This window comes from Gadus morhua, chromosome 22 (assembly GCF_902167405.1).
Source record: "Gadus morhua chromosome 22, gadMor3.0, whole genome shotgun sequence".
Classification (NCBI taxonomy): domain Eukaryota; kingdom Metazoa; phylum Chordata; class Actinopteri; order Gadiformes; family Gadidae; genus Gadus; species Gadus morhua.
Window position 1 is genome coordinate 22,029,063 of NC_044069.1, and position 27,347 is coordinate 22,056,409.

General features: G+C 43.7%; 2 protein-coding genes across 4 annotated transcripts; both read right to left on the reverse strand.

The window, feature by feature from the left end:
- Positions 1-11: 11 nt before the first annotated feature.
- On the reverse strand, positions 12-18,657 carry ndrg1a (N-myc downstream regulated 1a). The gene is given in 17 exon segments (XM_030346440.1): positions 12-1,791; positions 1,793-1,830; positions 2,389-2,440; positions 3,111-3,146; positions 3,967-4,014; positions 5,027-5,078; positions 5,414-5,476; positions 6,472-6,575; positions 6,695-6,751; positions 6,916-7,002; positions 7,372-7,432; positions 7,644-7,706; positions 8,488-8,608; positions 8,947-9,052; positions 12,600-12,635; positions 12,952-13,026; positions 18,502-18,657. Coding segments are annotated over 16 exon segments (1,206 nt in total). The 5' UTR covers positions 13,009-13,026; positions 18,502-18,657; the 3' UTR covers positions 12-1,566.
- Positions 18,658-23,489: 4,832 nt separating this feature from the next.
- si:rp71-45k5.2 (forkhead box transcription factor) lies at positions 23,490-26,291 on the reverse strand. 3 transcript variants are annotated; one of them, XM_030346238.1, is made up of 4 exons: positions 26,142-26,291; positions 24,816-25,067; positions 24,592-24,687; positions 23,490-24,461 (listed from the first exon to the last, which is right to left on the reverse strand). In XM_030346238.1, exons 2-4 carry the CDS (start codon positions 24,960-24,962, stop codon positions 23,805-23,807), a joined length of 900 nt encoding a protein of 299 aa, XP_030202098.1. In that variant the 5' UTR covers positions 24,963-25,067; positions 26,142-26,291; the 3' UTR covers positions 23,490-23,804. The 3 variants fall into 3 exon arrangements, with proteins under 3 accessions (XP_030202098.1, XP_030202100.1, XP_030202099.1); XM_030346240.1 differs by lacking the exon at positions 26,142-26,291 and adding an exon at positions 25,963-26,095; XM_030346239.1 differs by lacking the exon at positions 26,142-26,291 and adding an exon at positions 25,929-26,095.
- Positions 26,292-27,347: the final 1,056 nt, after the last annotated feature.

Here is a 27,347-nt window from a genome sequence, read left to right on the forward strand (position 1 = left end):
CAACCAAGAAACAGGTGAGTAACACACTTTTTTATTGTTATTTTTGTAATAAATACAAACGGTTTAGAATGATTTTCTACAGCATTAGGGCAGTCCTGCGTCTTTACAAAGCTGTATGTATGTTTACAAAGCAGATCTTTATAAAGGGCCCGTGGAACAGGGACAGAGGGAGGGATGGTAGGGATGGTAGGGGGGGTGGGTGTCCTGTTAGTGCTACGGCTATCCTTCAGTTTACATTTTGATCGACCAGTTCACCCTTCCATCATCCAAAACAACAGAAGTGTCACCTTCAAAAAAAAAAGTAAGCAACACCATGGCACATTTTTGTTCCTTTGTGCTTGATTGCATAGAAATCATCACAAAAAAAAACCTATTAAACAATGAACTGATTCATGTCTGCAACCCTGATCAGTTAACAAAGCATAATAAATGCAGAGTTTTTAGTATGTGCCCTGTTTTTTGAACTTGTTTTGCAAAGCATTAAATTGGTTAAAAATAAATTGGAAAAGTCCTACAACGTTCTACAAATTAAAAAAAGTCACAAAAAGAAAGTCACAACCAAAACGTCAAACATCTGATTCGGAATGTCAATGCAGATTTTCAGTAAATTTAAGTAAATAGAGACAATAGAGAGACAAATACATCTCCTAGATTGTTGTTAACATGGACAGATATATGTTCAAAAACAAAATTGACATAATATCCCCAAAACAAAGGAGTCATTAGCATAGGGGTTACATACTTTATATATACACAACATACTTAAATCTGGTCCCTTACGTTTTCAAAGACATCAAGTAAATCTGTGAATGAAACTGCCTTTTTTTTGGCATGAAACGCCCCCTCATTCTCTCTCTCTTGCTCCACATCTACAACCTCGGCTTCTATGCAAACAAAAACCAAAACACATAAAAATGCAAAGTAAAGAGAGATTAATCAAATGACTGCAGCAAGAAAGAAATGAAAACATTCAAAACTCATTGACAATCAAGATAAGGGTATAGGCCTATTTGAGAAAGCCAGGGAGGGGGAGAGGCTGAGAGCTGGTTAAGTGTGGTTGAACACTATGGACCATTTAACAAGGTCAAAAAATGACAGGGAAATTATTGGTGTATGAAAGATGAATCGCGATTTATGTGTACAAGCTGGTGTACTTAGAGAGAAAGAAAGGAAGAGTTCTCCTTTAAGGTTGGTCCTATGCTGCGCTGTCCCTAGCTACTCACAGAGCCAAGAGCGAGAATTGTGTTGTTTTTGTGATCAAATGTTGTGGGGAATAACAATGCATGAGTGATGATTAACCCACCCTACAAACTTTGGGTGTGGGTTCTCATCTTAAAATGTATTCTGTAATTTGCAGGGAATCAGAAATACGGTACAAAACGTACGAAGGTATTTGTGCGTTGCTGTTTCTTATAGAGCCAGGGGGAGGCGATGTCCCTCTGGCTCTTCGTGTGTGTTGTGTGTGTGCCCCGTTCTGACAGTTTGGTGGCAGCGCAGCAAGGCCGAGGGCTGGGTGTACGGGGCTACGGTCGTCTTCCTCTGCTAGCGCTACCGCTACAGGCTAGCCTAACAGGACACTTCGGTGGACTTGAGCACGGCCTGGTCCGAGCTGGCCGGAGCCGTCCATGGTGTCCGTGGTGGGAGCGGCCGGCGCTGCGGGTGCTCCGTCGTCTGGCTGCGTGAGCGCGTGCCGTCGTTGGGTGTGCGAGCGCGAGCGGTTGCGGGGGGTCGTTGGTGTGCGATGCGCGAGCGGTTGCCGTCGAAGGAGGCGACGCTCGAGCCCGAGGCGGTTTCGCGAGCGGACCAGGCGGGTCATGCTGGCGGAGGGCACTGGAGAGGAGGAGGGGAAAGGTAGTGGTGCAGGAGGGAAAGGTAGTGGTTAGCAGCTAGCTCGATATGCTCAAAAGAGCTACGTATAGAAGCCAGCTAGCTAAATTTGTTTTTCCCGATTAAGTACATTGTTTGCGTGCGTGTGTGTTTATGTATGTGTGTGGTGTGTGTGTGTGGTTGTGTGTGTGTGTGTGGGTGTGTGTGTGGTGTGTGTGTTGTGTGTGTGTGTGGTGTGTGATGTGTGTGTGTGTGTGTGGTGTGTGTGGTGTGTGTGTGTGTGTGGGTTTTGGGTAAACTAGCAGCTTTCATAATAACAGTTATCAGGAATTATTTGCAATTTAGATCAATTTCTCTTAGAATTATCCATGGAATCAATGTGGAATGCGTCAGTTATTAGCAAATAGGCTCCTATTACCACTAGAGGCCACCAAAGCAAACTTATTTAAGTGTGTGCTCAAAAGCATTGAATGTTGAAAATAATGTATAGGCCTATATCATGTGCATATGTCTAGGATTCCATTTATTTTGTCCACTTTGTGTGTGTTCTGGTGTACTCACTGTATCCCATGCCCTGGATGAAGTACTTGAATGCCTCTGTCAGTTTCGCGGGCTACGGAGCGAGAGAGAGAGAGAGAGACGGTGAGATGAAGCGCAAACACAGGGAGCATCTTTCCCCTATTTCCTCCTGTACCCCTAGAAGATTACAAGTGTTTTCACAAACACTCCTCGCCTACCTTGATCCCCAACACAACAACACACACACACACACACACACACACACAGACAACACACACACACACACACACACACACAGACAACACACACACACACACACACACACACACACAAAACTCACAAAGCACTTGGAGCTATGGTAGTGGCAGTGAACAGGTGTTGCTGGATTATAAACCTATCCATTGAGGTCTTCCTCCCAACTGGCACGCAATGATAATGCTCTTACAGTCTTACAGTTGCGTCTTACCGAACCAACGCACAACACAAACACATGCTAGCCTTTCCACCCTGACCCCGTTAGCCAATTATATGAGCGCACTCTATTGAGGACAACACACACACAGCAAACACATATAAAGGGAGGGACAGAGAGATAGAGAGAGACCAAGAGAAAGTAAGAGGTATTTAAGGTAAGAAGAGATCGAGAGATTGAGATCTAAAGAGATAATTAGAGAGGCAGATAATTTGATAGAGAGGGAGAGAGAGAGAGAGAGAGAGAGAGAGAGAGAGAGAGAGAGAGAGAGAGGAGAGAGAGAGATACACACCTGGTCGACCATGGGCAAGCCTCCACAATCAGCCATCTGTGCAGACATTGGGAAAACCAAACAAGAAGGAGGTCATTGGCACTTAGCACATTAGCTCCTGGCCATTTGCACAGCAATAGCCCCATTACCTTAACCCTGTGAGTACAGCTAATACAAGCTGGTTTGCAACCCATCAGCCACTTTAGAATTAGCCATGGTAAAATATACAGATGGCCGCTTTAATGGCCCTCCCCTCCATTGGTTAAGCAGTCATTAACCCGTCAGTCATTAAATACATAAAAACAGTCTGTAAGTAGGTCAGCCATGGCGGGCGCATGCCCGCGCCTACTAGGTGCACGTCCACGGCCTCGCCGCCAGTTAATGTGTCACCAGGTACATGCTGAGCCCTCGCAATCTTATCAGCACACTCCCTGCCGCCAAGGCTATTAATAAAACAAGCTCCTCCAGGGGGAGGGGTTGATAACGGGACGGGGAGAGGGGGGAGAGAGAGGGTGAGGGAGGTGATAACGGGACGGGGAGCAAGGGGCGAGAGAGGGTGAGGGGAGAAGATATAGGGTGGGGCTGATATAATGTGGGGGAGTGATATAGTGTGAGGGGTGATCTAGGGTGGGGGTGTGATATAGGATTGGGGAGTGATATAGAGTGCGGGAGGTGATATAGGATGAGGGAGGTGATATAGGGTGAGGGGAGGTGATATAGGATGAGGGAGGTGATATAGGGTGAGGGAGTGACATAGAGTGGGGGGAGGTGATATATATGGTGAGGGAGTGATATGGGGTGGGGGAAGGTGATATAGGGTGAGGGGAGGTGATAGAGGGTGGGGGAGGCTGAGGTGAAAGGAGGCGAGGTGGTTCACCTTCAGCAGAGTGGTCTTGGTGGGGTCCAGCTTGGTGTTGCAATCGACCTGATGGTGCAAACAAAACGTGTGTTAAGTATGGGTTCAGTGGAGTAGCAGTTGGAACTGTGATTGTGAATGATTATGATTCAAATATTTTAAAATAAAAAATATATGTATATTCACACACACACACACACACACACACACACACTAAAGCTATATTGTAGATTTGGGTTGCCTTTTGAACCTTAAAATAATGTAATGTATGTCAGTATATTTGACCTATTTTAAGATCTCTTGTAAACCTGGTGCTAATATCAATAAGACTGGCTAAATAAAGACTAATAAAACTTTAAAACGATAAATTCTAAATCAAAGAAAACAAAGTAAATTGTCCCGTACAGTAATGTGAGTTAAAGAAACAGAGAGACGGTTTTCCACCTTCAGAGGATTTAAAGTTCTGCCTCACTTCCTTTTGTTTTTTTCCTCTAAACCGTGCTTAGGCATAACCTTTAAGTGGTTAATGGGGCACGTCCTCCGGCCCTTTAAACTGGTGACAGAGTGCCAGGGCACGTCGGACACATGTGAACACCAGGGGAGGCACGGCCCAGCCACCCAATCATTACTGCACCGTGTCTTACTGCTCCTATTTGGCAGCACTTTGAACAATGTTTAACTGTGTTTTGAAAGTGCTTTTAATGTTTTAACAGTTTTTCAATAGTTATTTAATAATATGTTAACTGTGTTGAACAGTATTCTAATAGTGTTTTGAGAGTACTTTGAACAATGTTTCAACAGTGTTTTAACCGTGTTTTGACTGCTTTTAAAAGTGCTTTAACAATGTTTCAATCTTGTTTTAACCGTGTGCTTTCATCGTGTTGAACCTTTCTTTTTTACCCTGTTTTTAACAATGTCTCAATAACATGGTAACTGTGTATGAACAATATTTCAACAGTGTTCCCACCGTTTTTTGCCATGTTTTAACCATATTTTCACTGTGTCTTGACGGCACATTTAAAAGTGATTTAAGATTGTTTTAACCATGTTTTAATAACATGTGAACAGCATTTTAACTCACCACGGCCTCAACAGCAGGGGAGTTGTCCCCGACCACTAGCAGGGAAGGGCACCTAGACAGAGGGACACAGGGTGGGGGAGGAAGAAGGCAGCCGATGAGAGGGAGGTTATAGGATAAGGCCCAATCCCATTTCTACCCCTTACCCCTTCCTCTTACCCCTCCCCCTTGTTTTGAAGGGGTAAGGGGTAGAAATGGGATCGGGCCTAAGGCCCAATCCAATTTCTACCCCTTACCCCTTCAAAACAAGGGGGAGGGGTAAGGGGTAGAAATGGGATTGGGCCTAAGTGTGCTGAAGTTGTCCATACCCCAGGGTTACGTCCACTGGTGTGCACAGCACTGGAATGCCACGCTTCTGTGGTGATATGCAACACTGTTGGTCCAACTTACTTCAGCGTTCTGGGGTTGATGGGGCTTCCTGGGATGGGTCTCTCGATCTCCAGGTCCCTACGGCTGCAGAAGGGGAAGCGGGTTCAAACAGAAGGACTCTAACCACTCCCTGACTACTGCAGTTAGGACTGTGTTTGTAAAGTGGCATTCAGGAACCGTTTTCACCCGAGGGATCCCATTACATTTAAGTCACTATCTACTTAAGATATTGTACAATTATAAATGATTGCGATAGTGTACATCATTTTATGGTCCAATAAATAAATAATATATTATTATGGTCAGAAGCTGTTTTATCCACCATTACATACTCCCTTCAGCTGATGGATTCAGATTACAGGCTTAGCTAGGGAGAACAAGAACAACCTATTAGGAGGATGATGGGATGTGTTTGTGAGTGTGAGGGTACATGTGAGTGTGCATGTGTGCGCGTGTATGTGTGTTTTTATTAGAGCTGTCAGTTAAACGCGTTATTAACGGCGTTAAACGCAAACCAAATTTAAACGGCGTTAATTTTTTTTATCGCGCGATTAACGTAATTATTTTATTAAAAAAAAAAAAAAACCTTTTTTTTTTTTTTTTCTTTGGCTCAAAACAAATAAGCAGTAGCCTGACTGCTATGTTCAAATGACATTTGTTCACAGCAGTCGTTTAATTGCACTATAGGCTCTTTTTTTGTATCGTCCTGTTTTGATCAGTGTATATGCCAATGTTGTTATCAATAAAAAATCATTTGCACAAGGCAAGCCGATGCACTTCACCATGTTGATAAGATAATTAAAATGAGAAGAATTATGGGACAAAAAAAATCAAGGGATATTTAGCATAGAAAAATAATTTGCGATTAAATCGCGATTAATTAGAGTTAACTATGACATTAATGCGATTAATCACGATTAAATATTTTAATCGCTTGACAGCTCTAGTTTTTATGTGTGTGTGTTCATGCATGTGTGTGTGAGTGTTTGTGTGTCTGTCTGTCCGTCCGTCCGTCCGTCCGTGTGTGTGTGTGTGTGTGCGTGTGTGTACGTGTGTGTGTGCAGAGGGGTGTCCCTCACCTGGTGTAGGCCCTGACAAAGTGTTGCAGGTTGTAGTGGTTCATGTCGTTCATGATGTGGTGGCGGTAGGTTCCGATCAGGTCATGGTTGTTGGAGATTTCCTCCTAGGACCAAAACCAAACCATAACATGAAAATGAGCATAGGAAAGGCCCATGTAGAGAAGGCCATGAGAGTGCCGTACATGAAATATCCCGTCACGGAGTGGTGTGGGTGTGAACGTACCGTTCCGAAGAGATGGGAAATGATCATGTCTGGCAGAGCGTGGGCCCAGCCTGTGATCTGCAACAAGGTTTACAAATGATTTAGCATCCACGCAGCGCATATTGTCCTGTCATACGCTGAGCATCTGCGTGCGTGTGTTTTTGTGTGACTGTGTGTGTGTGTGTGTGTGGTTGTATATGTGTGTTTGTGTGTGTGCCTTGCATGAGTGTGTGTGTGTCCACCTTGTGTGCGGCCCAGTCCATCCAGCCCTCAGCACAGGGGTTGATGTTGATCAGTACCAGGCCCTCCACCATGGCGGGGTAGTCCAGCTGAGAACCAGAACACAACGTTCACACTGAGACCGGGCCCCCAGATCACATCACCTGCTCTGGTTAAACCATTTCAATATTGGAAGACGGAAGGGTTCAGTGGAGGGTTGAACCAATATATAATATATATGTCGGTTCTCCTATCAACCATGTATCAACCTTTCTCCCCGCTGAGCAATCGTTTTTTTTTTATTCCACCAATCCGGAACATTCCAGAGGCTTTTTTAGTAGCGCTAATGCAACGCCATGCTAATGCAATAAGCAGCATTACAGTGCCAGAATCAGAGTAGCAACACATTCGCCAGCTCAGCTATCCCGGTTTGATTAAAACTCTGTAATGATTAAGCTAACAAGAGGACAAACACTCACAGCAAATCTGGTCAGGATGTAGGCCCCGGCGCCGATGCCCATGCCAATCACGCTCTTCAGCCTGGAACACATGACAGGAGACAGAGACATTGGAAAAAGCTCTTAGACAATAATAAGTGGCAGTAGGGTAGGACAAGTTGTTAGCAAGGAAAGCATTATAGATAATAAATACCTAAATAAAGAAAAGGTAACAGTGCTTAGTAAATGGATGGATTGATGGATGTTCTTAACACAAAGTGCCACTCAGTTGGCCCTTTACTGCGCCCACCTACCCAAAGTGCTTCAGGACTGCGGGGAGGGTCTCAGCCAGCTGGTCCATAGAGGGGTACTCATACCTGAAAGGTGAGGGGGGGGGGGGGGGGGGGTGGGGGGGGGGGGGGGGGGGGGGGGGGGCAACAGAATACAGTTGTGGATATAGTCAGTTGAAACGAGTAATAAATCAATCAATCAATCAATCGTTTAGCGCTTGTTGTTTATTTCAAACTGCAGCATTCAGCATTCTGCTGTTTATGATAGGATCATTAGGTGTCAGGTGACCTTTGTCTGCCGTTATCATCACGGCACACACACACATACTGCTTATTCCTCCCCTTGTGGGTCAGCAAGGAAGATCAACGGAAAATCTAACTGTTAGGGGTGACCGATTACCTCCCCCATTGACTTTCAGCGTGTATGCATGCGTGTGCCTGTGTGTGTGTGTGTGTGTTGTGTGTGTGTGTGTGTGTGTGGTGTGTGTGTGTGTGTGTGTGTGTTGTGTGTGTGTGCGTGTGTGTGGGTGCGAGAAATGCATCTTATACTCGGCTCAGTCCTTACTGGTGTGTGTTTGTGTATGTGGGTTGTGTGTGGTGTGTGTGTGTTTGTGTGTGTGTTGTGTGTAATGTCTTGAGCATGTGCCTTGTTTGTGTGAATGTATGGGCATGCATGCATGTGCGCTTGTTTCTGAACCTATTTGTGAGTGCACACTTGCCTGCGTGAGTGTGCTTGCCTGTCCCAGTGTGTGTGTATGTGTGTGTGTGTGTGTGTGTTGTGTGTGTGTGTGTGTGTGTGTGTGTGTGTGGTGTGTGTGTTGTGGTGTGTGTGTGTGTGTGTGTGTGTGTGTGTGTGTGCGTGCCTCACCCGTTGGAGAAGGTGTTGGCCCCCTCGTGCTGGCCTGGCGCGTCCACGTGGACCACGGCAAAGTGCTGCATGATCTCCTGCATGTCCTCGTGGCTGAACACCGGGTTCCAGCAGGTCTTGTCTGGGGGGAGACACCACACAACGCCGTTAGCCTTGCATCGGGTCATCCTTCATGTGTGTCTGTGTGTTTGCCGTCTTGAAAGGCCCAACATGGCCGTGGCCTGGTTTCACACTTCATCTGTCATATACAGCGTAGAGAAAGAAGCCACGCTCGATATTGTCCGAAGCTAAACTGTTGCCGTGGCGATAACGCACACCGTGTGTCAGTCTAATCTGCTTCCAGGGGGGGGGGGGGGGGGGGGGTGATGCAAGGCGGTGGAGGAAGGGGATCTGTGAGGCGCTGTGGCAGCAGATGCCGTGGCGTACAGCCAGGGCTATAGGAGGAGGCGGCGGGCTTACGGTTCAGGCCGATGTCGTGGAAGGTGAGGATGACAGGCCGGTCGCCCTTGGGCACGCCCTTCATGGAGCAGTGGATCCTCCCGTAGGGGGTCTCCACGTCGTGCTCCTGTAGGGGGAGCAGGGGTCACCATGAGGTCTGAGCCCGCAAGACAGCTTCATAAAGGAGCTCCAAGGGCTCAGAACAATAGAGGTATAGTAGTATAAATAGTATAATTGTATTGTATGTAAATAATTAGTATAATTATAGTAGTATAGTATAATCATATTATTATAATATAGAAAATATAAGATATATATTATAATTTAGATTTTTTTAATAATAACACAAATAATAACACAAATAGGGATAATAATATGCCTGATTCTTATAATAGTACACTGTGCTTTTGAGTAGTTGACGATTACATTTATTATTGTGATTTTAATTAGGATAATAATATATGTATGTGGTTTGTAATAATTATAACGATGATATTAAAAAAGTATATATATTTCATGTGCATCAGATGATTCAAAAAGTGTTTTCATCAGAGTTTCTCATTAAGTCAGTCAGTGTCCAGAGAAGGGAAGGCCAAGTTCCCATTTCAAGATAAACTCTTTTAGTTTGTTTTTCCACATTAGCGACACATTGTCACAGAGACCAAAATCGTTTCACGGACACCTCTCAACCACATGATCCACGATTAGACCAAATAACTGGTGATCATTGCACCAGATGCATAGAAGGCTGGACACAATCCAAACCAAGTGAATGCCTGTCTGCAGAAAGGAATTTAATCACAACCAACTTTTTTAAGCATCTCTGCCTAAACCACTATCAGCATCTCGCTACCTGTGACGATCACATTCATGACACAGTGTATTTTGGAAATTTACACTCCGTTGCTCACGTGGATATTTGAAATTAAATCAACATGCTTTCAACCTTTTAATTGTAGCTATAAATAGAAAACACAAAATAGAATAATAGTGTGTGACGAGGTCAATAAACTGAGCAGCCTACTCACGGTGACTTCAAGCTCAGCCACAATCATTTCCACATCAGAATCTTCAAGAACCATGTCAGCAGCCGTGTGTCGAGCGACGCTCGCTTATATGAATATCAACAGACGTAGCCGGGCCGCTCTAAGGCAACAGATCCGATTGGTGGGTAAGCTCCTGTACGGTTCCTGAGAGTGCCGTATGTTCTGGGAGCCCTGTTTTATACCCCTACTGCTTAGCACTTGGCCTAAGCTCCCAATACTCCCAGGGTGCTTTGCAGGCTGGTCAAAACAAGCTAATTCTAGATAAAGATCCCTAAATTGGATCAGCCAATGTCAGACAGGAGGGGCATTCGGAGCTGTGGGATGGTGAGGCGTTGACTTTAGAACAGTATCGTGACCAATGTTTGGAGGAGGATGTGGTCTATCCTAGGCGTGATTCAGCAGGGTGGCTTTGGAGTGGGGCAGTGAATGGCTCATAGATGTAGTTGGTTCATATAATAGGTCAGCCACATTCAGGGTGATGTAGGGCTACCATGTTGTTTATACAAAAACTTTGACACATCTCTAAAATTTGGGGTAATTTTAACAAGGGTTTTCAAATAATTGTTTTAAAAATAATAAAAGGTTATATATCTACCTCGAAGAAGTATCCACATGAAGTTATTGTAGTTTTGGTTTTAATTTTAGTCAAGCAAAAACTGTTGGAACTTCTAGAGATAAGTAGGTATTTCCCTCCACATACTAGTGTTGCATCACCAGCTGATGTGATCACACAAGTAAGGATGGACCTTTCCTACTGGCACAGCAGTCTAAGCCTTGAGTCCCATCACTACATATCTACATGTCTGCTGAGGGCCATGTCTGTTGAGGGACAGCTCAGGGTTAACCGAGCAAGCCGTCAATGGTCTAACTATTTGATGTATTGTGACTGATGATATCAATAATAAAGGTTGTAATAACATTGTTACTTGTGTAAGGATAATGATAATATTAAAAAGAGGAGAGAAAACTGAGAGAGATACCAAGAGAAAGAGAGAGAGCAAGAGCAAGAGAGACCAGAGCAAACAAAGACCAGTTTTGAGTGGTTATGATCCACTCACTACAAGCAAGACCTTGTAGTGAGTGTAACATAATTCACCTACAGTAATTTGCTATGTGTTGTTCTTTCCACTGTGTTAGGCATGTCATTTACTGTCTTGGTGGTTCAGGGATCGCTGTCCCTTTAAGGATTACGAGCGTTTCATGACGTCAGAGCCCGATGCGGGATTTGTTTACTTGCAGCAAGTTTTGATTTCCTGTTTTCTCTAACTCAATAAACGAGTCACACAACTGTGTGCTCAACGTGCTAAATTGTATCTCTCATTCAACGCAATTTCCACAACCTCATAATAACAGATCTGCAGGTAACATTAGGAGCTCTAACCACACCCCTCTTAATGTATTCCTTCAGACACGCACACACTCCAACACACTCCTCTGAAAGATAATACTGACATTCAGAGAGCTAACTGTTGAGCCATTGAGCCACAGAGAGCCATTGAGACACTGTGTGTGTGTGTGTGTGTGTGTGTGTGTGTGTGTGTTGTGTGTGTGTGTGTGTGTGTTTGTGTGGTGTGCCTGAACGCTCGTGTGCATGTAAGTGGAAGCAGATGGCCAAGATTGCCAGATGGCGCGCGCTCGCTCACGAAAACCTACGTCATTAACGAGCTCAGACGCTTTGGTGAAATGAAACGCTCGCCCTGAATACCTCAGGTCAGCTCATCCACCTGTAAAAATACCTCCATCGACTGATCATCCAGGGACAACCACGTGACCATCTACTATCTACTGACTATCTTCTGACTATCTACTGACTATCTACTGATCAATAAGAGACAATCAACCGACCAATAACTATCTGCTGACTATCGACTGATCTAATCTACGGACCTTCTTAAAAACATGGACTACGACTACTTTCTACTGAGACAATCTATACACTATCTACTGAGTCTTTAGAGGCTATCTACTGACTACGTACTGAGGATCTACAGATCATCAAGTGACACCCTACTGACCATCTACTGACCAGCTACAAACAATCTACTGAGAATGTTGTGGCCATCTGCTGACCATGTTGTGATCACCTCAGTGCTTGTTGACTCACTGTTCCAGAGTGCTCTCCATGGTGCTGAGATCGGGACTCTGATTGGCTCTGGTGCACAGCAGTAACCACATGGCACAGACCCAACGCGGTAATAGAGTGATCAATGAACTGTGTGTGCGTGCGTGCCGTGCGTGCGTGCGTGAATGTGTGTGTGTGTGTGTGTGTGTGTGTGCTTGCATGCGTGCGTGCGTGTGTGTGTGTGTGTCAGGGAGGCGGGAGGGAAGGAGGGTGTTACCTGACAGACTGTTGGTCTGGAAAATACGTTAAGTCATTTTCTGCATGCGATCGAGTTAGCATGAGAATTTTTTTTTTCAACAAACGCAATGTATTCTAGAAACCACCACTAGATGGTGCCAGGAACACCTCAATTTGGGAAGAGATCTCATAAATATATTCTAATATATCGATATATAGCGAAAACCTACTGGATGTCGTATTTTTATATTGATGAACAAGACTGTGGAAAACATTATCTGGGCAAATGTGCAATATCTCCATAGATAACCAAAGTTATCTTAACATACCTTGATCATAAGTTGCTGCACAGCCTCTCTCAAGCCTGGAAAAGAAAGGGCAGATTATTACAATGTACTAATCTAATCTAGTGCAATTATACATCTGTAACCCAATGTCCTGAATGAGTGTGTGTCCTGGGTGAGTGAGTGAGTGAGTGAGTGATGACAACATTATTACAAAGAATATCTTGGTCGTGTTCAGCTCCTCATCACAGTGCACTTTGTGTCGTCAGCGGTCAGTACTACTGTATGATGCGTCAATCCAACAGCTCGCCCAGATGACATGCTGTACATCTTTATGTAACTGCCCCCGACTGCGACCACCCTGACCCCAAACAGTCCGGACTGTCATCGAACATACCGGCAGCTCCCTGTCCACCAGCAGGGGCTTGGACTCGACCAAATGGATGTCATCCATTTCAATGAGCTGGGTAGCCTGGGGAGAGAGAGAGAAAGAGAGAGAGAGAGAGAGAGAGAGAGAGAGAGAGAGAGAGAGAGAGAGAGAGAGAGAGAGAAGGAGAGAGAGAGAGAGAGAGAGAGAGAGAGAGAGAGAGCGAGAGAGGAGAGAGAGAGAGAGAGGGAGGGAGGGAGGGAGGGAGAAGAGAGAGAGAGAGAGAGAGAGAGAGAAGAGAGAGAGACACACCCACACACACACACACACACACACACACACACACACACACACACACACACACACACACACAGAGGTGAGTTTCAGTTGGATGCTTTTCCTCGTTGTTTTTCATGGGCTGTACAGCAATGAGTATCATTTTCATGCAACACTTTGACATGCTTTCGTTTTTTTTGATGGATCATTACATAATATCAGCACAATAGTCCCTTTCACCCTTTCCTCTGGGAACTTTAGAAGCATACAAAAACGATGCGTTGTGAAATATGATTTTGAAATGTGTAATTCCACAACGTTATTATACAAAAAAACATACACAAAAGAAAAACAAACTTGAAAACCATAGAACAGAAGTGGGAGTCAAGGTGGTGAACAGGAAAAATTCGAACAGATGAAAAAGCAGTTTGGGTGATCAGATCAAATCATTTGGGTGCATGCATTTTATCAAAACAACAAAGTTAATAACTAATTAAAAACATATAAGCTGCTGCTACTACAGGAATGGAATACCTTTGGCGATATTACACCCCAAGAATGGATTACCTCAAAAAGGGTTTTTATTTATGCCTCTGACATCCTCTGATAAATTCCAAACGTTATGAAAAAGATCCTACAGATAAATAAATTGAGTATCGTATTCACAACTATCTTTTTAATCTTTCGAAATCTGTAACCTCATCCATAGGCGGCAGCAAATCCTCCACGCTACCCCTTTTAGTATGCCATGCTAGATTTCACAGCATAACGTCAAGTTTCTATTTATCCAGAGCTCAAGGGAAAGGGTAACCGAGACCCAGTGAGAGAGTCAGATATCAATGATGGCACAGACTGAGAGAGAGTGAGACAGAGAGACAGAGACAGAGACAGAGGCTCGGTCTCAATAGAAACCAGCCGTCAGATTGTGCTAGTGCATCATGCTGCGGCTTGCTTGGGAGCAGCGAGGCGACTGCAGCTGTGAATGCAAATGGCATCAGCCGGTTATGAGAGCTCTTTGTGTCCGCAAGGGCCCCGCTGTTAGCCTCTCAGACCCCGGGGCCTGGTGAGTTCTCCTCCTCTGCTTAGCGGGACACTACCCCCAGACAAACAACACACACACGAACCATACAGGAAGCCAGTGACACCATGGCTTCAACCGACCCATAACGACTGTCATCTGTGAATCGCTGTTCTATTCTTCTTCTCTGTGGTTTTGTCTCTCTCTCTCTCTCTCTCTCTCTCTCTCTCTCTCTCTCTCTCTCTCTCTCTCTCTCTCTCTCTCTCTCTCTCTCTCTCTCTCTCTCGCTCTCTCTCTCTCTCTCTCTCTCTCTCTCTCTCTCTCTCTCTCTCTCTCTCTCTCTCTCTCTCTCTCTCTCTCTCTCTCTCTCTCTCTCTCGATGATGGTAAAAGTGTGACAATATCCTTTTAAAGTCATACTACTTGTATTACTTGCAAATATATAACAATATGTCTTATCCTTCAATTATGTTGGAGGGTTAATGGCATTTTCCTACTCATTCCCAAGCCCACATTTCTGTATTTGAGATAAAGATAGTGTCTCTGTATCTTGACTCTGAGAACAAAGAGCTAAGCCAGTCAGACCCACACAATAGTCACACAGTGGAAGGGGTGATACATCACACAACAGGTCCGTTTGTCCTTCTGCTGCGCCTTCAAAAGCACAGCCCACCAACGCAATGTGGACCTTTTGTGACACAGGCCCCCGTTTAAAATTCCAGATCCAATGACCACGAAAAACACATCCATAACCCCCAACTATAGGAAAGACATTTCCGTTGGAAGCACTGCTAAAAAATTTGATCATGTGCTATTAGCCAGCTGGTTTATACAACACACGCGTCTTGTTTAAAAACGTGCATAAATAAATAAAAAACTGCAATGCAATTGTCATTGGCCAACCTCTGAAAAGATGACTTCCTGTTTACGTTGTCCAGCGAGGAGTGGACATGCTGGGGGAAAGCTGTACGCTGAGACATCTGGGTCATCCGCAGTTAACAGATACGCCCTAAGCTCTCCGTCTGACCTCCCAACCACTAAGGTAACACCTCACCTGAACACAGGGTTAGTACAGGCCACCTCGGCTGTCAGCCGCGTCTTTGGGTTTTTTCTTCTTACACTCAATTTGCTCCTGATTCATTACAAAGAACATGGGAAGACGATATGTGCATTCTGTGCTGATCCTGTCCTATGAAACATGGCCATGACAACGCATGACTAACATTAGGGCGTCAAATTTAATCATGAATTGTGTAAATTCTGGTTGAGAATTTTGTTCATCCTTTTGTGTACCCCATCGCAAAAAAACTTTCTTTATCTTTCGAGATTTCGCCTTAAGAGTAAAACTACTCCCTCAAATATGTCAGAATATGACCATGAGACACAGATTTCTCTGTGTCTGGTGTGATTGCCATGCCCTATAGATGCATAAATAACAATACCATTTCACAGTCATGAATAAGCAACAATGATACAACCTGTGATAGACCTCACATTGTTCATTGTTGCCGTGATAGAGTTTTTTATCCTGAGAACGGTCTAAACTAGCCGACTGTTTCTCTTGCAGCCATTGTGAGGCATTGTGCTGAGAGAGAGCGCACACAGCCTAACAAGTTCCTGTTGTCATTGTAGTTGTTTCGTCTTCAACATTATCCACACGTGTACACTTCCCATAAACAGCCGCGCACGAGGGAGGTGAAAGCTTTGAAATAGCTTTGGCTGAGTCGAGGTGAGACTTTGAAGTTATGTAATTGTAAGAGGGCGATTGGACCCAATATCTGTGAATCCATGACAATCTACAAGGAATGCTTGACAAACTGCAGTTAAAGGACAGAGATGAAAATGATTCGTATTGTTTGTGAAAGGATCTATAATGAGGACCAAGTTAAGGCCTATGGGTGAAAGTATTAAATTGCAATGCATTACCTGGGGTAGTATGATAGTAAAGCATGAGATGATGGCTGCAAACAATTTCAATTTCATACGTATCACTAAATAAAAGTATTATTACAGTTTTTCTCTCAGTCGCTTTGGTACATTTCTAAGATCAGAATTGAAATTCTCAAAACTTCCTGTTCAACCTTCACATCATTGTGTCACTAATGCACATCAAAAAAGCAGTTTCTCATTTCTTTGAACAAGTTGCAAATGCTTTGGTACATTCATGCAAATGATTATGTACAATTCTCTGCTCTTTCCTACATTATCAAATGCTTATGTCATGTTGATCAAAATGTATTGTAATGGGTCTCTATTGAATAGTCTCACCCCCACAACATTGGAGCACAACACAATGTTACATTGTCTGAGAATTTGTGGCCCAACAGAAAGGAACGTCAGGAGGTGTAGGATGACTACACTGTATTTCCTACAGCAATGCATGCTAGCAATGACATGGTCTGTCAACAAATTACAGTACAAACATTCAAAGCGTAAATGTGAATCTTGTCCAGTCTCTTGCAATTAATCTACCACATACACTAAGGTGTAACTTACATACACAGTAAGGTGTAACTTACAATTTACAATAATTGTCTTCAAAACTTTAGCCATGGTTTACATCAGAACATCCCTCCAGAGTACACTGTTATATTGACAACATGACTAAGCAATTTGACAGTCTTATCCATACACAATGACATAAGGACTTGTCATTTTGATGGCACTGACATGTTCATTGACACAGATATTTACTTTTGAGAAAACAAACTAAGGATTTTGAGCAAGAGACTTGCTTTTGCATGAAATCCATGGTGTTTTGCTATTTGTACGAATTGTTTTGAGAAATGCACTTACTGTTTTGCAAATTTCTATTCTGATCTGAGAAATGTACCAAATCGACTTAGAAAAACTGTAATGTTGGAAAAAAAGCTCATTAAAAAATGTTGGGCATTTTGTCTTGAGAAGACTCAACAAAGACATGCGTGCCTATTAACCCGAGCCAACGCTGCAGTGTCAAAGGCCTTGGAGCTGTAGTTCACCCTGCAGTGACGCTCTGTCTGTTTGCTTAGTGGGGGGACAGAACATACATATACACTGATTACATTTGTAAAAACATCTGAGCCCAGAGTTAAGTCCAGGCGCACCTCTCGCTTGCCTTCTTTTAGGGTCCAAATCCCAAAGAACACTCATGTTTTTATCTCCAGAAAGACAATGATTTCTTCCCCTAATCTTAGCAAAAAAATCTAAACCGTCAAATCCCTGCCCTGGATATATCAGTGCTAGTAAGAGGTCTGGTCAGATAAGCTGTTGAAGACCTAAATTTTAGGATTGACAAAGTAGTAAAATCGCAGTTCAAATGCATTCAAGAATTCCCATACAGCACAGATATGGTGTAGAGAGAGAGAGAGAGAGTGAGTGAGTGAGTGAGTGAGTGAGTGAGTGAGTGAGTGAGTGAGTGAGTGAGTGAGTGAGTGAGTGAGTGAGTGAGTGAGTGAGTGAGTGAGTGAGTGAGTGAGTGAGTGAAAGTGAGTGAGTGAGTGACTGACTGACTGACTGACTGACTGACTGACTGACTGACTGACTGACTGACTGACTCACTGACTCACTGACTGACTGAGTGTGTAAGTGAGATATTGTTTAGAGGGGTGGGTGATCAAGCGGATCACCCTTGGTTTGAGAGATATTGCTGCAAAATACATGCATGACATCATTATTGCTGAATTCCACTGTGCGATTTAAATCCACCAGATCTCTGAACTATGGTTGTAATACATCTAGGTCACAGTTAAGGATGACAAACAACAGAGTTAAAGAAAAGAATGCTAAAGTTTTTGTACACTGCGTAATCATTTTGTAAACAAAGTGATTAAGAACAGGCTACTATTTCATGATTTATGTTATTATAATTCAGTAACCCATCTGTTTGAAATAAAACAATCTGGAAATGGTCGGTATGAAATATGGATAGTCTGTAGGCAACATATCTACTCTGGATACACAGCTATGTGCAGATCTCAATACTATATTCATCCCGCCACCTGTGGCTTACCTGCGGACGGAGGCGCGCTGAGACACATGCACAAAGCATTCTACTATTTGTGGCCGAGGATGAAACAAGACTGAAATTATGAAATTATAACTTAATTCTCGAAGGAATTTCGAAGTTATTTTCAAATACATAGTCACATAGATCCAATTTCCTATTTCAAGAAAATATATCGCGTGGCCAACATCTCAAAATAACACCAAAAAAAAAACACGGTTTCAAACTGTTTTTTTCCTCAAAACGAATTTCCATCCAATGAACAATAATACCCAAACTACTTGGTTGAAATAGAAGCATACCTTTCGATTACGGGTTTTGATTGTCCTCAGATGACCGACTCGACACAAAAACTCCTCACAAGTAACGCCGCGTCTCTTTCTCGACGTGCTGTCTTCCACCGACAGGGCCTCGCTCTGTTGTTTTGACGTGCTGAGGAGCACGGGCGCACCAGGGAGCTATAAAGCTTTGGGGGGCGTGCGGCCCGGCCCACTTTCTCTTGCAGGCACGTGCTGTTGGGCAAGAGTCGTAGGAGTTGGCTACGACTGTTTCCTCCGATTGCATGATGAGAAACTTTATGATGACATTACACGCGGGATTGCGTAAAATTCACCAAGTGAATGTAAAAATTCTTAATCTTTTGACATGTAACGGTTCTTTTAGATTGAAGATAAGGTTTTCCATATTGGAAAACATTGAAGGCGTTCCTCATAGTAGGGAACCTTCCATTTTCCTCATAGTAGGGTAAACCAGATCATTAAGATGTTTCTCATCCTCACAGCTCCTCTGCCCAAACAAAAGTATGGGAGGGCTTGGAACGCAACCTTGGGCCTGGGATTCTGAGGAAGAGTCTTAACAAAGGGAAGTCCTCCCTGTGTTGTGTGTTTTGTGTGTGTGTGTGTGTGTGTGTGTGTGTGTGTGTGTGTGTGTGTGTGTGTGTGTGTGTGTGTGGGTGGTGTGTGTGTGTGTGTGGTGTTGTGTGTGTGTGTGTGTGTGTGATACCTGTGTTTTTTAACAACATAAAATGTGGTTATGATGATGCAGTAAATTAGTTGAGATTCAATCACATTTTTGGATCTCAGCCCCCAAATAATGACACTTTTCAACATCTAAATATACAAATGAAAGAAAAAAGTTGCGTTGTGGTCGTTGTTCATGGACACAGTAGTATCCGGTCCTGAAATAGCCAGTGCACCAAGCAGAAAGGAAGCAGGCTGGGGGCCAAGGATAGGATAGCATGTATCTCTGTTGTAGCTTGAGAGAGCATAGCCACAATGATAGACATTTACAGAAAAATATGGTTTATATGGGGGGGATGGGGCAACTGGGTGATCCCTTTGCCAAAATAGGCAACTGGGTGATCACTTTCTAAGAGCAAAGTGTACAGAATACAGCATGGTTGTTACATTCCATATGGTTTGTGTAAGCATGCCGGATCATTCAATCACCTCGGGAAACAGATAGCCTTACCTACCCACAGAGAGCGAGAGAGAGAGAGAGAGAGAGAGAGAGGAGAGAGGAGAGAGAGAAGAGAGAGAGAGAGAGAGAGAGAAGAGAGAGAGAGAGAGAGAGAGAGGAGAGAGAGAGAAGAGGGAGAGAGAGGGGGGTGGGGGGAGAGGGAGGGAGATCCTTGGCACTGTACCAGATGTATGACAGCTAGAGAGTGTCTACATGTGCGGTGGAAAAGCGGCAATAAACTGGATAAGGACAGATGGACTTTGATCGTCGGGCAGTATAACTCCGGGCTACCCTGCTGGTCCCTGTGGTCCAACTTAAACCAGACGCATCTGAACAAGCTACATACGTCCCCTTTACTCCAGCTATTAATAAAGCGGACAGAAGCACAGGGCACCATCATACAATTGTGTTGACATGTGAATATGAATATGAATGGTAAACAAACAATAATATGATACATTAATACAGTGTTGTTGTTTTTAAATAAGTTACATTTTAACAGGATCGTATGACCGCGGCATTTCGAGACCACGGTAGCGGTCAGCTGCTATTTGTATCTAATAGTTGAATTGGTCTTTGTTGCAACAAAATGAACCAAAAATGACGTCAATGTTTTTAACAAAAAAATAAATGTTTGTAACCGGGTCGCCTTATCAACTGCCTACGTTTACTCATAAGCTCTTTCTCTGCATACGTGACTACATGCACAGGTCACTAGAAAAACTGATGCGTACCTGCTGATTTGCTGGTGAGTCGCTCCCTTGGTATGTGGTGTGTGTCTGCAAAAGGGAGGCGGCTGATTGGCCAATGGATGACTCAGTCTCACATGCTTCCACACAACACGTAGTAAATGGCTTTTTGATTGATGCAAGTGTTGAGCACTTGCATCGCACTGTGAGCCAGTGTTTGGTATATTACGTTGGCTCGGTCAGGTAAAGATGATGAAATTAGTGTTTTTTGTAAATCTAAATCTCCCTAGTTGATAGTTTGATGTGTCCCTCCCCGGGAAACACCAAACCTTCCTGCCCTCCCCGAGACACACCAAACCTTCCTGCCCTCCCCAACCACCAGTAAAATGGAGTTGCTAAGTGTAGCTTGCAAAATCATGTGAATGTGATTCTTACAATGACTCACAACAATTAGTCAATAGCTCCTATCCATCAGTCCTACCCTTCACCCTAATCTGGATCTGTAACAGTCAGGATAATACAACTGCAACAACTGTAACTGGTTGTTTGGGTTGTAAACCAGTAAAGTCTGCTTCATGCTCCGCAGCGGTCGATAGTGGTCCAATAAAGGTTATGATAAGATAGAAATCTTTTCATCTTTTTTATTGATTGACCAGACTGCCATTCATCCAATGGTTTGATGATCATCACAAACTGTAAAACCTTACGATCAAGTTTGTTTAGTCTGGGAGCGGTTGGTTTATAGAAGGTTAAAATAGCCTGTCAAAGTGTGGCAGTTTAGTGTGGTGTGAAGTTATCACCCTTCACCTTTGACCTCCCACCTGATTGTATCCTCTTTTGTATTGTTCATTTTCCCTTGTATGTGAATCTTGTATGTGAACGATGAGATGTTTTGATATATGAGAAACAATAAAAAAATTATTGATATTAAGGCTATTGTTCACAAACACGTCAGTTGGTGGACCGTGTTTATGGCAGTGTTCTAGCCCACGGTAGGGTGTTATGTATTTACATGAACTCACAGAGACATCATGGGCACCGAACATTCCAGAAATTAGGACCTAATCCCAATTCCTAAAACCCTATCTTGTTATCATTCCTGGGAATATGCTTTGAGGTAAAGGTTACTGGAGAAAAATGTGAAGAAAAAGGAAGATAAATACAGCTGAATAAGTTGAAAATATACAAAAAGAAAAAGAGAAACCAGTTGCTAAACCCCCATGGCATGTTGTAGTTCTTATATTAACCACAGAGTACCCCGATAAAAGGCTTCAAGTCACAAAGACTTAGAGTTTCCTCATTACTAAATGGATATCTAACTACAGCATTCGGAAAGGAGAGTACAAAGAAGGAAGTACTCCATTTTTCGAGAAGACACTCCCAAAATAATCCCTCTCAGGATGTGCAATTTTGGGACACACCTTCTTTGTTCTTTTACTCCGACATCCGTGTGGGTGTGTGGATGTGGATGTGGTTGTGTTCACACACACTTTGGACCACAAAGGGAATGTGTGAAGTACACATAAGCAACAGAACAGAGGGAACAATAAGATTGAACAGGACTGTGGCTTAGAGACATTTCAGAGACAAGAGTGTTTCTGTTTGTCTCTCTCTCTCTCTCTCTCTCTCCTCTCTCTCTCTCTCTCTCTCTCTCTCTCTTCTCTCTCTCTCTCTCTCTCTCTCTCCTCTCTCTCTCTCCCTCTCCATCCTTAAGTCACATGCTTGGCCGCTCTAACTTCCTGCCTGGCTTGCTCTCTTTTGTAATCTCCGATGGGCGATCAGCGTTGGGAGGGAGCGAGGGAAACAGACGGACAGAGGCTGAACTGTCAGGATCTAAGCCGTCATTAATCCCTCCCAATGAAAGTATGTCGTGGGCCTTTCTGCCAGTTCTTCCCCCTTGTCCTCCCATACCAAATCTGGGCTCTGACATTTAACTCAGAGCAGTATACTATTTAGTATATAGCAGATGCTTTAACTGAAAGCGACTTACAGTGTATCCAGGTTCATGTCAGCAAGCTGCATGCAGGTGCAGGCATCTTGCCAGAGGGCCCTATCATGTATGGGTTTGACCGAAGACATTGGGATCTCACCCAGTGCCGTTTGGTTGAGGATCAAACCCCATGGCCAGCACTACACTGGCCTGCAAGTAAATGGGTCAGGGGCAGGAATTGAACTTGACTTCTGACAATGATTGACATCCCTTGATGCAATGGATTCAATCTCTTGCAATGAACTCAAAATACTGCATGACAAGTCCAAAGGTTGTAAGCCTTCCCTGGGAACAGGTTGTTATTGGCATATCAATTGGCTTATCGGAAAAGTAATTATTTTTACACCATGTTGGCATATTTCAAATCGAGTTTGTTCTGTTGCTTAACTGGTTCTCAAGCCTTGTCAGACATGTCACAGCGTGGACTTTGTATGTTTGAGATGTATACCATTGTGCCTGCAGGTCTGAAATCATTTGATCAAGCAGCAGTTGAGGTCCATATCAATACACGGTTATAGGCTGATATTTATTTTATTCAAATGGCTTAATGTCCCAACATCTGACAACATAATAGAAGGCATAGTCCTCCAGAAAATAAAGAGGGACACAATGGACTTCGAAAACTTGTATGTGTATTGAAAACGTGTATTCTAGTGACTGAGCTTGAACTGGTGAAAGGGCTTTAGATCCGATAACCTACATGACAACCGGTCCTGGGCAGGAACAGTTTGTTGATCTTTTCCAGCCCTTTTTAAACCAAGAGTCGGTAATGGCTGACATTAAGCTGTGCGAGATCTGCAACGACCCTTAACCATCCATGTTCAATGAAGAAATAAGCCCATGATTGGGTATCCCTTATGATAAATTCTCACGGGAAGGTCAATGTCTAAACCACATGTCTTAAGATATTTCAAATAGAAAAGCAAAACGTTTTGCTATTTGCTCACCTTAAGGTTCCTAAAGTGGTCAGTCACCCCAAAGTTCACATCCCATTTCAAATGGTGAATGAGACCCGACTGCAAATACATGATTTGCCCATGATCTCCCCCAAAAAACATTTGTTTTAATGATCAACCGTTAAAGATATGTGCATAGTATATGAGTACATCTATCATTACTATGAGAAGTTTATATAAATAAAAAAAGATCAGTGGGAATTTCGAAGACAAGACACCTTTATTGTGCTGTTGAGAAATAAAAAGCAGTTACAACAGAAAGACGGTTATACGACACTGCCCCCTGGTGACAACATGACGGGTGATGTACCATGTCATTTTAATTACAGAGATTCTATATAATTCTTTCATTTTTCTGGCCTTCACCAACATAAAAAAAAAAAAGTTGACTTAAAAAAAGTTACAAATAATGAAAAATTCGGCATTACAATGAAAAAAAACATTAGCCGTAATTCAAAGTGCAACAAGTATATATTTATATATTAAAAGTCCTATTTTTGTTTGCCGAATGTTCACAGACGAAAGTGATGAACGTCACAAAGGTATCTGGACATGGGGTTGCTCTGCGGTCCTGCCACATACGGAGCCTGGCCGTCTCTCTGCTGGGTCACAGGAGCAGAGGGTTCCCAACACATCCTCTTGAAGGGCCGGGCCCCCGGGTCCCCCACTCGGACGTTGCACCACGTGTTGTGGAAGGGCCACGTTTTATCTGAACCCGGTAGCAGTGTCTCCACCGGCAGGTAGTCCCAGCTCAACCAGCCCTTGGCTTCGTCACCACAGTCCCCCGGGGAGTAGGCCTGCTGCTCCAGCTCCACGGCCTGGCCGGACCGCTGAGGTGCTGGAGGGGGAGGGAGTGGAGGCTTGGGGCCCTGGCGGGAGGGACTGTCCCTCCTCAGCAGAGACTCGATGGAGAACGGCCCTCTGAACTTAATGCTCCCTCTGGTCGGAGGAGCTTTGCAGTCCGCTGGTTCTGGGGTGTGTGGGACAGTTGTGATGGGGCCCGGTGATCCCTGGGGTGTCAGGGGCCACTTTGCCATCTTGGGGGCCAGCTCTGGAAACTGATCCAGGATTTTCCTGAAGTGACGGTGCACCATCTTGACAGTGATTTGACTGTGGTCCAGCTTCCAGTAGTTCAACTTACAGCTCGGCATCTGTGGATACATTGGATTCTAAAAACACAGCAGAAAGAGGCTTGAGATTAGGGTCCAGACTGAAATGGAGAAAACATTTGTTTTAGGGTTAAGGTAAACGTCCATTTTGCTGCATTCATGAGAGAAATGCATGTTCCTTAATGTTCACCTTGACAAAGCATTTGCTGTAGGACAAGCAGACTCGGATGTTGTTCTCGAAACACTTCCTGTCTCCCGTGACAAATTCTTCCAGCTTTTCCATCAACTGAAACCAAAGAGCACAAAATACGTTCAGGGATTTTAGAACGGACTGCCTTTAAATACAAACACTCCTACATGAGCCAAGGAACACCTGGGGGGGGGGGGATACCGTGACTCTAGATGTTTCATTACCTGAGAAAAAGTCAGCATCTTCCCAGGGGTGTCCTGCAGAACGCAGGCAATCATGGCCAGGTAGGTTTTGCTCCTCCTGTTGAATCTGGGGTGCGCAGCACGGTGCTGGAGGACCACAGGTGCCGGAGCTCCGTAGACATCAGCCATGTTCTTCTAGTTTGTTGTGGGCTCAGTCCAAACACACACAGAGGCCGGGGGTGAGGTTCACTCTTCGTCTCCAAGAGGCGTACTATGCAGAGCTCCCGGGACACGCTGAATTTAAGCACAGCAGGAACAAAAGCACATTAGCGCCTCCCACGTCAATGAGGAGCCGCTCATGAAGTGGAAGAGCAGAGGCCAGCAGGGTGTGGCTGTGTGGTGGGGGTCAAAGAGGACGCCGATTAACATGTCCATCATACAAGGCATTAGAACCAGCCCCACCGTTTTCTGGGGCCTTCATTTACATTTTGCACTCATGTACACACTTTCATCATCATTTTTAGTGCCACCAAGTTATTTACATTTCCTCACCAGAAGTGTAAATAAGTAGTGAAATCTTAAATGATAAAAAATAAGATTTAAGAATATAAATTGGTCACACCCTGTAAGCATCTTTGGTACAAGTATTTGTGGGCATTACCTGTGACATTAGGATAAATAGGTTACAAACAAACAATAACCATGAGAGATATACTAAACGCATGTTCTAAATCAGAGCACGACAAGTAATAATTCCATAAGTGTTGACACAGCAGATGTTCGGCTGGCCTTAAACTTCGTAATTCTGAATATAAGATGGCACCTGCATCTTTCTACACAACGGGATCTTTCGTTGAAACTAAACCTCTTCAGAGTGAATGCTTAATATCGTTACTATATTAAGAAACATTATCTTACAACCATTTCAAAGATTCAGTTGATGACATATTAGAATAATCACTTGAATGTAAAGAATTCAAATAATAGTCTAATAATCTATCCACAAAATAGCACACATTACACAAGGATATTCATCTCATTGTTTGCACATTAGAGCAACTGTGCAGTCAAAAACGAGAAATACTTGCATCAACATTTACATTGAGGGCATTTAGCAGACACTTTTATCGAAAGCGCCTACAATAAGTAGCCTACATTTGGCAGAAGATTCTAATCGAAGTAGGCTCACCCATGGAGAATCATTTGAAACTACCCCAACTTTTAACTAGCCTATAGCTTAAGACTACAAACGGTTTTCTCTCAAGATAGCATTACTGTTTAACAAAACTGGCAGGCAAACAAGTATTCAAGAAAACACATCTCAGGTTAATTCTAATTATCAATGCCAATAAACAAAGCGTTTGTCACCTTGACGTGTTGCTCGCTGTACACCCCACTCATCCGCAATCACGCTCCGGCAGCACCGGATTAGCTGCAGGTGTGTACGGCTTTAAGGTGGAGCCACTCTGGGACACACAAGAAGAATGGTAAATACACAACTGGCCTTTCACCCTTTTTATAATCACCCTTTATATCACTGCACAAATCCCTTGGTTTATGTAGCAACTGTGCTGTGTGATCAATATGAGCACACATTGGAATGTTCATGCAAGCTAGAGTATGTCTAACCTAAGACTTTTAGGTCTACCTGCCCTGCTTTGATATTGGTGACCATGGGTGTCTTGAAAGGCGCCTCTAAATTAAATGTATTATTATTATTATTGGGTGTCAAGCAACTATGTTGCGAGACAACCTATTGTTATTGTACGAATTCTTATTATTATTATTATTATTATGCTGCCATTGGAGTCAATGGCAGCCCATAGAACCGCTTGGCGAAAAGTTGTGAAATTTGGCACACTTGTTCAGGACTGCCCCATTAGCCCATTAAGCCAATCTAAGGTCGCTAGCCCAACAGCTCTAGCGCCACCAACAGGTCAAAGTTGGGCATGCATTCATGTTCATAACTTTTGACCTATTCGACCAATTTTCACAAACCAGGTATCATTGGATTCCTTGAACCAAGCCCAGTTCAACACATCCTATGACGTCATTGCGCCATGACGTATATGTCCGCCATCTTGGTTATGTCAAAAACCTTCAAAATGCTACTCCTATCACAAATCTTGTCCAATCATCTCGAAACTTGGCACACATGATCTTCTGGCCATCCTTGATGAAAAACATCGAATAGATTTGTCAAATTCAAAACCGTTTGCCCGCTAAAGCCAATCAAATTTTGCAGCGCAGCGGCCAAACCGGAAGTAAGCCCATATCTCAGCAGTTCTTTGACATATCATAACCAACCTTGGTACATAGACCCATGACCCCATAAAGGTTACACTGGATGAATTTGGTGACCTTTGACCTCTAGGTGGCGCTGTTATTAATGTCGATGTGTTTTGACTCCTTTCTCTTCACATGAGTCCATTTAAAACTTATTTTCAATGTCTAGTGATACTATTAGACCTCCCCGTATAGCTAGTATATTATTTCTTGCAGAAATATCCGCGACAGCCAATGATATTCGACCGCGAACCCGCCAAACCGGAAACACGCCAATATCTCAGCATC

What these genes read in the sequence shown, in the direction of transcription:
- si:rp71-45k5.2 (XM_030346238.1), bottom strand. Translation starts at nt 24,962, where the DNA reads ATGGCTGATGTCTACGGAGCTCCGGCACCTGTGGTCCTCCAGCACCGT. An exon ending in AGATGCTGACTTTTTCTCAG is followed by an intron (nt 24,688 to 24,815) that starts GTAATGAAACAT and finishes CTTTGGTTTCAG; the next exon opens with TTGATGGAAAAGCTGGAAGA. An exon ending in ACAGCAAATGCTTTGTCAAG is followed by an intron (nt 24,462 to 24,591) that starts GTGAACATTAAG and finishes CTGTGTTTTTAG; the next exon opens with AATCCAATGTATCCACAGAT.